The following is a 12,087-nucleotide window of genomic DNA, read 5'->3' as shown; positions in this document are numbered from 1 at the left end:
AACAATTGTAGACCTCCACAAGTCTAGTTCATCCTTGGGAGCAATTTCCAAACACCTGAAGGTACCACATTCATCTCTACAAACAATAGTACGCAAGTATAAACACCATGGGACCACGCCGCCGTCATACCGCTCAGGAAGGAGACGCGTTCTGTCTCCTAGAGATGAACATGCTTTGGTGCGAAAAGTGCAAATCAATCCCAGAACAACAGCAAAGTATCCATTTCCACAGTAAAACGAATCCTATATCGACATTAACTGAAAGGCCGCTCAGCAAGGAAGAAGCCACTGCTCCAAAACCGCCATAAAAAAGCCAGACTACGGTTTGCACTGCACATGGGGACAAAGATCGTACTTTTTGGAGAAATGTCCTCTAGTCTGATGAAACAAAAATAGAACTGTTTGGCCCTAATGACCATCGTCATGTTTGGAGGAAAAAGGGGGATGCTTGCAAGCTGAAGAACACCATCCCAACCGTGAAGCACGGGGGTGGCAGAATCATGTTGTGGGGGTGCTTTGCTGAAGGAGGGACTGGTGCACTTCACAAAATAGATGGCTTCATGAGGAAGGAAAATTATGTGGACGTATTGAAGCAACATCTTAAGACATCAGTCAGGAAGTTAAAGCTTGGTCGCAAATGGGTCTTCCAAAGTTGTGGCAAAATGGCTTAAGGACAACAAAGTCAAGGTATTGGAGTGGCCATCACAAAGCCCTGAACTCAATCCTATAGAAAATTTGTGGGCAGAACTGAAAAAGTGTGTGCAAGCAAGGAGGCCTTACAAACCTGACTCAGTTACACCAGCTCTGTCAGGAAGAATGGGCCAAAATTCACCCAACTTATTGTGGGAAGCTTGTGGGAGGCTACCCGAAACGTTTGACCCAAGTTAAACAATTTAAAGGTAATGCTACCAAATACTAATTGAGTGTATGTTAACTTCTGACCCACTGGGAATGTGATGAAAGAAATCACTCTACTATTATTCTGACATTTCACATTCTTAAAATAAAGTGGTGATCCTAGAATTTTTACTAGGATTAAATGTCAGGATTTGTGAAAAACTGAGTTTGAATGTATTTGGCTAAGGTGTATGTAAACTTCCGACTTCAACTGTAGTCACTTGGCCGAGGCCTGCTATATAAGCAGGCAGACAGGAATTGAAGCATTCAGTTACTGTTTCGAAAGGACGTTAGAATGGGCGAAACAAGTGACCTAAGCGACTGAGCGTGGTATGATCGTCGGTGCCAGGCGCTTCAGTTCCAGTATCTCAGAAGCGGCCGGCCTCCTGGGCTTTTCACACACATCCAGTCAGCAGCAGTCCTGTGGGCAAAAACAGCTTGTTGGTGAGATGTTCGATGGAGAATGACAAGAATCGTGCAAACTAACAGGGGGGTCACAAACAGGCAAATAAACAAGCAAGTACAACAGTGGTGTGCAGCACAGCATCTCGGAACACACAACTCGTCCTTGTCACGGATGGGCTATTGCAGCAGATAACCACACCGGGTTCCACTCCTATCAACTAGAAACAAGAAGAGGCTCCAGTGGGCAACCGATCACCAACACTGGACAATTGAGGAGTGGAAAAACATTGCTGGTCTTACAAATCCCGGTTCCTTTGCATCATGCTGATGGCAGAATCAGGATTTGGCGTAAGCTGCATGTGTCTACGGCCCCATCCTGCCTGGTGTCAACGGTACAGGCTGGTGGCGGTGGTGTAATGGTGTAGGGAATGTTTTCCTGGCACACGTTAGGTCCCTTTATACCAATTGAGCAACATTTCCAGCCCCCAGAGAATTCAGACTGTTCTGGAGGCAAAGTGGGATCCAACCCAGTACTGGGTGTACCTAATACATTTCCCACTGAGTGTATATTGGACTTATCAATGGAATCATGAATCGTGTTATTAGATAGTTATATTTTGTTTTTTTTATACACACCTTATTTAAAATAGTACATTTGTGGTTGATTAGAGCACAATTAAGTTTGGCCAAGACTATATATATTTTTTTCTTTGTATTAAATAGAGACAGTCACTGACCAATAAACTGCATTAAAGGGAATAACTACTACAGAGGCACCAATAAGGTCGCTCTCTCACTGGTGCATCAGTACAGGACAGATTAATGCAAGAAGCATCAAAGGGGAAAGGGGAGGAGGTGAAAGAGGAACATGAGGGATTTGTATTTATTCTTTATGTCTTGTGAATACATGCCCAGTTAGAAGCTTAAGGGTTGATCAATACTATTTTCATTGTAGCTGTTTATGTAGTGTATCAACACCTTACATAATGTACGGTGAGTCAAAATGAGAAAATATATGAAGACCCATCTCAATAGTTTGTGTTATTGTTTTTTTATTTTTGTGGGAGGAGTATTGGAGGACAACTGGAGGTCTACTTATAGTTAGTATTGAGAAGTATCTCAAAATGGTGGTAAGGACAGTGATGAGTATTTTAAAATGTAACCCATCATGGTAATCAGTGTATTAATTATAGCTTGCTATAATTCCACTGTTTAGGCTGATAATAACAAAATAACAATTTTTACATGGCTGAAGGACAAGGATTACGTATTTTGTCTTCAGGAAACTCATTCAATATCTTTAATGAAGTGCCCTGGGAAAAATAATGGGATGGTAAAATCTATTGCAGTCGGTGGGTAAAGAAATTCAAAAGGTGTTACGATCCTACTCAAAAACAATTTGGATCTTGAGGTACAATATGTTAAAATAGATTGTGATGGAAGATGGATTGCCTTGAATATACTACTTGATGATTAACAGTTATGTTTAAAATCTATAAGGACCGAAAAATGACGATCCAAACTTCTTTGAAAATCCACTATATATACACAAAAGTATGTGGACACCCCTTCAAATGAGTGGATTAGGCTATTTCAGCCAAACCTGTTGCTGACAGTTTAAAATCGAACACATGGCTATGCAATCTCCATAGACAAACAGTGGCAGTAGAATGGCCTTACTGAAGAGCTCAGTGACTTTCAAAGTGCTACCGTCATAGGATGCCACCTTTCCAACAAGTCAGTTCTTCAAATCTCTACCCTGCTAGAGCTTCCCCGGTCAACTGTAAGTGCTGTTATTGTGGCGTGGTCTGGGAGCAACAACGGCTCAGCCACGAAGTGGTAGGCCACACAAACTCACAGAACAGGACCGCCGAGTGCTGAAGCGCGTAGAGTGTAGAAATTGTCTGTCCTCGGTTGCAACACTCACTACCGAGTTCCAAACTGCCTCTGGAAGCAATGTCAGCACAAGAACGGTTAGTCGGGAGCTTCATAAAATGGGTTTCCATGGCCGAGCAGCCACACACAAGCCTAAGATCACCATGCGCAATGCCAAGTGTTGGCTGCAGTGGTGTAAACTCACCGCCATTGGACTCTAGAGTGTTGAATCACACTTCACCATCTGGCAGTCCGTCGGATGGATCTGGGTTTGGCAGATGCCAGGAGAACACTACCTGCCCCAATGCATAGTGCCAACTTTAAAGTTTGGTGGAGGAATAATAGTCTGGGGCTGTTTTTCATGGTTCGGGCTAGGCCCCTTAGGGAAAGGGAAATCTTAACGCTACAGCATACAATGACATTCTAGACGATTCTGTGCTTCCAACTTTGTGGCAACAGTTTGGGGAAGGCCCTTTCCTGTTTCAGCATGACAATGCCCCCATGCACAAAGCGAGGTTCATAAAGAAATGGTTTGCTGAGATCGGTGTGGAAGAACTTGACTGGCCTGCACAGAGCCCAGACCTCAACCCCATTGAACACCTTTGGGATGAATTGGAACGCCGACTTTGAGCCTGGCCTAATCGCCCAACATCAGTGCCGGACCTCATTATGCTCGTGGCTGAATGGAAGCAAATCCCCGCAGCAATGTTCCAACATCTGGTGGAAAGCTTCCCAGAAGAGTGGAGACTGTTATCACAGCAAAGGGGGGGGACCAACTCTATATTAATGCCCAGTCTTCGATACTGTAGGCCGGCTATTCCCAAACTGGGGGTACGCGCAATTCCGTCGGTGGTACGCCAAATAAAAATGTGATTCACATTTTGAAACAGTCCATTTAGATCTTCCAACGGGGCTACACATTTGGGTGATGTTTTTTTCTCGCCTGAGTAGCCTCGTTTCACTGCCAAAAATGAAATGAAACCATCTAGTGTTCAGCCAAATAACAGCACATTGTCAAATACATGTAGCCTAGTCAAATAATTAACATCCAATCACATTTACCGTTACTCTTTCGCGGGAATTCCACTAACGGTCCGTATGTAGCCAAACATAGCTGCTGCTCATTCCGTTTGCTAGAAAATGGATGAATGGTTAAAAAAAAGTAATGCCTGTGTCCGTAGCAGTACTACCTGTAGTACTGCTACCAGCAGCAGTACTACACCTGCGCCTGTTGATGACACAAGTTGTTCTGTTTCAACGAGCAAATCCAGTGCTAGCATCAGTAATCCTACATTTGTTGCTAGCCCAGCTAGCATGGACACTGACAGTTGTGAATCTGATGCAGCCGAAGAGCTACTGCCCCCTTACCCAGGAACGCACCGAACAACAGACAGGGACGTTGGACCATCGAAGAGGCGCAAATATGATGAGAACTACATTGATTTGGGGTTCACTTATATTGGGGGTAGTGCCTTTGCAGAGCCACAGTGTTAAATGTGCAAAAGTACTATCTCACAACTCGATGAAACCTTCACTCTTGCGCAGACATTTGGAGACGAAACATGCCAATTTGAAAAATAAGCCACGGGAGTTTTTTGAGCAAGAATTAAAACAACTTTTGAGTAGTAAGACGTGTATAAAAGAAGCAGATACCATTAATAAGAAGGGGCTAGAAGCGTCTTATATGGTGAGCTACCGAGTGGCTAGGACAGGCAAGCCCCATACTATTGTGAAGGACTTAATTCTTCCTGCTGCTCCGGATATGGCTGGGACAATGCTGGGGGAAAAGGCCCAAAAAAATATACCGTCAATACCCTTCATAAAACAACACTGTATCACGATGCATCAGTGACATGGCAGGAGATGTTTTGAAACAATTACTGCTTCGCATACAAGCCAGTGAATTCTATGCGTTACAGCTGGATGAGTCAACAGACATTGCAGGCCTGGTACAGCTCCTGGTATATGTCTGTTACGTTTATGGGGGGTCAATTAAGGAAGACATCCTCTTCTGCAAACCACTGGAAACCAGGACAACAGGAGAGGATAGTTTTTAAGTACTGGACAGCTTTGTGACATCAAATGGACTTTGGTGGTCAAGATGTGTTGGTATCTGTACTGATGGTGCAAAAGCCATGACAGGGAGACCTAGTGGAGTGGTAATGCGCGTGCTAGCAGTTGCTCCTGACTCCACTTGGGTACACTGCAGCATCCACCGAGAGGCTCTTGCTGCCAAGGGAATGCCTGACAGCTTGAAAGACGTTTTGGACACTACAGTGAAAATGGTTAACTTTGTTAAAGCAACTCCCCTGAACTCTCATGTATTTTCTGCATTATGCAATGATATGGGCAGTGACCATGTAATGCTTTTACAATATACAGAAGGTTATATACAGCTGGTTATCAAGGGGAAAAGTATTGACAAGTTTTTTAAATTGATAAACGAGCTTAAAGTTTTCTTTACTGACCATAATTTTCGCTTGACTGACCGCTTGCATGATGACGAGTTTCTCACACGACTGGCCTATCTGGGTGATGTTTTTTCTCGCCTGAATGATCTGAATCTAGAATTACAGGGACTCTCCGCAACTATGTTCAATGTGCAGGACAGAATTGAGGCTATGACTAAGAAGTTGGAGCTCTTCTCTGTCTGCATTATTAACACGGACAACACACAGGTCTTTCTACCATTGTATGATTTTTTTGGTGCAAATGAACTCAAGCTTACAGACAATGTCAAATGTGATATAGCGAAGCACCTGAGTGAGCTGGATGCGTAATTATGCAGGTATTTTCCCAACATGGACGACACAAACAACTGGATTCGTTATCCCTTTCATGCCCTGCCTCCAGTCCACTTACCAATATCTGAACAAGAGAGCCTCATCGAAATTGCAACAAGCGGTTCTGTGAAAATTGAATTTAATCAGAAGCCACTGCCAGATTTCTGTATTGTGCTGGGCTCAAGAGTATTCTGCCTTGGCAAATTGCACTGTTAAGACACCGATGCCCTTTGCAACCACGTACCTATGTGAGAGTGGATTCTCAGCCCTCACTAGCATAAAAACGAAATACAGGCACAGACTGTATGGAAAATGATTTAAGACTGAACTCTGCAATGTTGGGTTGTATTGGAGAGAGTCTATGTGCATCCTTTCAAGCACACCCTTCTCATTAACCTGTGGTGAGTTATTCACAATTGTTGATGAACAAATAAGGTTTTATATGTAAGATTGCTAAATAAAGAGCAAAATGATTGATTATTAGTATTTGTGCCCTGGTCCTAAAAGAGCTCTTTGTCACATATTTTAATTGCTGTCTCTCTCTGACACTGCTGTTGAAACTTGTTTAATTACCTGACTGTGTTTGGCATCTGACTGGTTTATGATGCAATAAAAATGCAATTTCAATAAATTTACTCAGTTACAAGGAAAATCAGTAAATTTAAATAAATGAATTAGGCCCTAATCTATGGATTTCACATGACTGGGCAGGAGCGCAGCCATGAGTGGGTCCACCCACTTGGGATCCAGGACCTGCCAATCAGAATTAGTTTTTTATTACAGACAGATATACTCCTCAATTTCATCAGCTGTCTGTGTGGCTGGTCTCAGATGATCCCGCAGGTGAAGAAGTCCTGGGCTGGCATGGTTACACGTGGTCTGCGGTTGTGAGACCGGTTGGACGTACTGCCAATTCTCTAAAATGGGGTTGGATGCGGCTTATGGTAAAGAAATTAACATCACATTTTCTGGCAACAGCTCTGGTGGTCATTCCTTGCAGTCAGCTTGCCAATTGCACACTCCCTCAAAACTTGAGACATCTGTGGCATTGTTTTGTGTGATAAAACTACATTTTAGAGTGGACTTTTATTGTCCCCAGCACAAGGTGCACCTGTATAATGATCATGCTGTTTAATCAGCTTCTTGATATGCCATACCTGTCAGGTGGATGGATTACCTTGGCAAATGAGAAATGCTCACTAACAGGGATGTAAACAAATTTGTGCACATAACAAATAAGCTTTTTGAGCGTACATTTCTGGGATTTTTTATTTCAGCTCATGAAACATGGGACCAACACTTTGCATTTATATTTTTGTTCAGCATATTTTGGTCATAGTAAGTTCCCCTGTAATAATTTCATCATTACAAAGTGGCCTCATGCAGGATGTTGGTCCAAGGGTTTTAATAGAAGACAGTATCTTAGAAAGTTAATGTTGCCTTACTCATTTGAATATTTACACACAATTTACCAGGTTTAGAGTTTATGATTCATAGCATAATCAGGATTGGAGCGTACACACTCTAAACAGTTCCTTCATGATTTGCAATCATGGGTTGTTCTCAGACCAGACAGGGCCTCTTACTTCTCCTAATTAATTCCCTCATCCTCTTTCACATCCTCTACAACTTTCCATCTATCTTACCATGAAGTAAACATGCAAGCAACATTCTTGCTGCCAAAATATATACACGATGTCATAAAAGCCAGAGGACAGGCCATCAATCTAGTTAAATGTCTTCCAGATGCCTCTATCCATATTAAATGTCTTAGCATAGATGGATTTCAAACACCTGATCGTTTGTAACCTTTTATGGTTTGGGGTAGACCCAATTAGGTTGTCTTTTCTTGGGGATTATTCTAAATCAGCTCTTTTTTCTCAAGATTTGTCCCTATGTCTCTAATCTCCCTCTCTTCTCTCCAACCCTCTCCCCCTCTCCCCAGTATGGGATAGTCCTGGACGCAGGCTCCTCTCACACAGCCATGTACATCTACAAGTGGCCGGCAGACAAGCAGAATGGCACGGGTGTGGTCACTCAACACACTGAATGCCACCCCAAGGGTAAGACAGTGTCCCAACGGAAGGATTCTTCCAGGGGGTTGTCTGCTATTTACAAAGTGTTTAATATAGAAATGACTTGGTAGAATGGTAATTAAATTGTTATTACTCTTTTGTTCCTTTTGAGACTTAAAACAAGTACTATTACCATTTGTTAACAGTGAGTAACCAATTATTTGAAGTAAGTACAAGAAAGGACAGATTTACATCCAATTTTTTTTTTTCAAAGAGCAGGCAAATGGGGTGGCAGGAGGTAGCGTAGTGGTTAGAGCGTTGGACTTGTAACCGAAAGGTTGCAAGATCAAATCCCCGAGCTTACAAGGTAAAAATCTGTCGTTCTGCCCCTGAACAAGGCAGACTGTTCCTAGGCCATCATTGAAAATAAGAATTTGTTCTTAACTGACTTGCCTAGTTAAGTAAAGGTAAAAAATAATAATAATACTTTTTTACAATAATAATTGTAAAATACTGTATTACCCAAAACCTTAACCCCAAGAAGAAAACTTTTTGGGCGCTCCAGTTGGCAAAGAACAGTCCCCATTGTGTGCTGTGTTCACACCGTGTGGGTTACAGTATCTCGTCACACAAGGCCAGAGATAAAGAAGCAGAAAAACATAGATGCCTAGCAACGGTGGATCTGTCAATAGTTCCGCAGTGACTCAGTGCACTGTGTGGTTTTCCAGTCCTGTCATGCCTACATGAGTTACGTGTTTGTATAGATCACGGTAGTTGGCTGCTTTAATTAATGTGAAGTATTTGCAAGTACACCAGCTCTCCTAGAGTACATGTAAACAGCACTTACATTTACATTTTAGTCATTTAGCAGACGCTCTTATCCAGAGCGACTTACAATTAGTGCATTCAGATAGCTAGATCAGACAACCACATGTCACAGTCATAGTAAGCACAGTAAGTTATCAGAGAAGTCAGTGCAAGTAGGTTGCAGCTAGGGAGTTCTGTATAGCACTTTGACATCGGCTGATGTAAAAAGGGCTTTATAAATACATTTGATTGATTGAAGCAGCAACCTCTACTCCTCAACAGCTCCTCCCATCTGTCATCACCTGTACCGCTGGTGCAAGAAAACAATACATGCTTCACTTATTGTACTTTACTGTCTTTCAGCAACCGCATGGGTTAAGACCTTTAAATATCCTGGGATTCTCTGACCAGTATAACATTATGGGATCAAACACTGAAGTCTCGAAGTCTTCTTCCTCCTCTCTACCTCACAGGGTATTAGAAACAAAGAGTTCAAGGGTGTTAGACTCAAGGTTGCACCGGGGCAGTTTGGTCTGTCTTGGAATTCGTCGGGCTCCAGCTAAGCTAGCTAACTGTATTGGAAAGTAGTTTGTGTGAGTTTTGTGTGTTGGAACAGAAGCATTCCAAGGGGTGAGACTACCCAACTTCTCCCTCACAATGTAATGTGTTGAGCAGAAAGCCCTGCCTCCTGCTTCAATGCCCCATAGAATGCAGGGAATTCTCTTGATCTGGTCTGAGTTAGGGGAAGGCTTGCATGACCTGATCCCTGGGTCACTGCCTGGGCTTAATCCTGCTCCATGAACCAGGGCATGGACACCCAGGTGAGGGGTGTTTGTTCTGCCATTAAGTGTGTCTGGGTGTTCCCGCTATGCAGGTGGAGGAATCTCTAGCTATGCGGGACAGCAGCGAGAGGCAGGGAGAAGCCTCCAGTCTTGTCTGGACCAGGCCACCCGGGAAATCCCCAGAGCCAGGCACCACCTCACACCTGTCTACCTCGGAGCCACCGCTGGCATGAGGCTGCTCAAGTGAGTTATAGTTTGTGTATGCATCTGTGTGTGTTTGAGTGTGAGTGCACAAGCATTTGTGTCTGTGTATCTTTGTGTGCGTGTATCTTTGTATGTAAACAATCAGTGGGTAAGGATTTCCCACTCAGAGGCAGACAGGCAAGAACAAGCCCCCTCCTTTCATCTGCCAAGCTCTAAGCAAACACTACCACACCTGTTTAAAACACAAGGGATGTCATATGTTCTGGTTAAAGAAGCATGCACAACAGTAGAGGCTGCTGAGGGGAGGACGGCTCATAATAATGTCTGGAATGGAGTAAATGGAATGGCATCAAACACATCTATTCCATCCTCCCCCGTCCTCCCCTCCACTGATACACACATCATGTTCACACAAAGTTACACTAAGACACCCATTTCCATGCAGATATGTACACATAGACATTTCTCATGCTCTTGCACACACTGGTTTTAAACACAAGCAAAGTTAACAGAATGTACATCAAAGAAACATACATGCATACATACATACATACATACATACATACATACATACATACATACATACATACATACATACATACATACATACATACATACATACATACATACTTGAAGTTGGAGGTTTACATACACCTTAGCCAAATACATTTAAACTCAGTTTTTTACAATTCCTGACATTTAATCCTAGTAAAGATTCCCTGTCTTAGGTCAGTTAGGATCACCACTTTATTTTAAGAATGTGAAATGTCAGAATAATAGTAGAGAGAATTATTTATTTGAGCTTTTATTTCTTTCATCACATTCCCAGTGGGTCAGAAGTTTACATACACTCAATTAGTATTTGGTAGCATTGCCTTTAAATTGTTTAACTAGGGTCAAATGTTTCGGGTAGCCTCCCACAAGCTTCCCACAATATTTTGGGTGAATTTTGGCCGATTCCTCCTGACAGAGTTGGTGTAACTGAGTCAGGTTTGTAGGCCTCCTTACTCGCACACGCTTTTTCAGGTCTGCCCACAAATTTTCTATGGGATTGAGGGCTTTGTGATGGCCACTCCAATACCTTGACTTTGTTGTCCTTAAGCCATTTTGCCACAACTTTGTAAGTATGCTTGGGGTCATTGTCCATTTGGAAGACCTATTTGCCACCAAGCTTTAACTTCCTGACTGATGTCTTGAGATGGTGCTTCAATATATCCACATCATTTTCCTGCCTCATGATGCCATCTATTTTGTGAAGTGCACCAGTCCCTCCAGCAGCAAAACACCCCCGCAACATGATGCTGCCACCCCTGTGCTTCATGGTTAGGATGGTGTTCTTCGACTTGCAAGCTTTTTCCTCCAAACATAACGATGGTCATTATGGCAAAACAGTTCTATTTTTGTTTCATCAGACCAGAGGACATTTCTCCATGTGCAGTTGCAAACCGTAGTCTGGCTTTTTTATGGCGGTTTTGGAGCAGTGGCTTCTTCCTTGCTGAGCGGCCTTTCAGGTTATGTCGATATAGGACTCGTTTTACTGTGGATATAGATACTTTTATACCTGTTGCCTCCAGTATCTTCACAAGGTCCTTTGCTGTTGTTCTAGGATTGATTTGCACTTTTCGCACCAAAGTACGTTCATCTCTAGGAGACAGAACGGGTCTCCTTCCTGAGCGGTATGACGGCTGCGTGGTCCCATGGTGTTTATACTTGCGTACTATTGTTTGTACAGATGAACGTGGTACCTTCAGGCATTTGGAAATTGCTCCCAAGGATGAACCAGACTTGTGGAGGTCTACAGTTGTTTTTCTGAAGTCTTGGCTGATTTCTTTTGATTTTCCCATGATATCAAGTAAAGATGCACTGAGTTTGAAGGTAGGCCTTGAAACACATCCACAGGTACACCTCCAATTGACTCAAATTATGTAAATTAGTCTATCAGAAGCTTCTAAAGCAATGATATAATTTTCTGGAATTTTCCATGCTGTTTAAAGGCACAGTCAACTTAGTGTATGTACACTTCTGACCCGCTGGAATTGTGAGACAGTGAATTATAAGTGGAATAGTCTGTCTGTAAACAATTGTTGGAAAAATTACTTGTGTCATGCACAAAGTAATGTCCTAACCGTCTAGCCAAAACTATAGTTTGTTAACAAGAAATTTGTGGAGTGGTTGAAAACAAGTTTTAATGACTCCAACCTAAGTGTATGTAAACTTCCGACTTCAACTGTACATAATGTTAGTATAAAATACATTTACACACAAAGTTGCACAATAAGAGTTTCTAACCAATGAAAATATCAAATTGTCTCCTTGTCT

At 42.6% G+C, this 12,087-nt stretch overlaps 1 protein-coding gene across 4 annotated transcripts in view; it reads left to right on the top strand.

Moving 5' to 3' along the window:
- enp2 (Ectonucleoside triphosphate diphosphohydrolase 2) overlaps positions 1–12,087 on the top strand; it is a 47,852-nt gene that overhangs the window by 21,132 nt on the left and 14,633 nt on the right. For all 4 annotated transcript variants that reach the window (XM_014128470.2, XM_014128472.2, XM_014128471.2 and 1 more), the window contains exons 2-3: positions 7,906–8,023; positions 9,657–9,807. In XM_014128470.2, the coding sequence (XP_013983945.1) occupies positions 7,945–8,023; positions 9,657–9,807 (230 nt within the window). In that variant the 5' untranslated portion in view covers positions 7,906–7,944. The remainder of the gene's footprint in view (positions 1–7,905; positions 8,024–9,656; positions 9,808–12,087) is intronic.

This window comes from Salmo salar, chromosome ssa11 (assembly GCF_905237065.1).
Source record: "Salmo salar chromosome ssa11, Ssal_v3.1, whole genome shotgun sequence".
Taxonomy (NCBI): Eukaryota; Metazoa; Chordata; class Actinopteri; order Salmoniformes; family Salmonidae; genus Salmo; species Salmo salar.
Note: the sequence above shows the minus strand (reverse complement) of the source record. Positions and strands in the feature narration are given on the sequence as shown.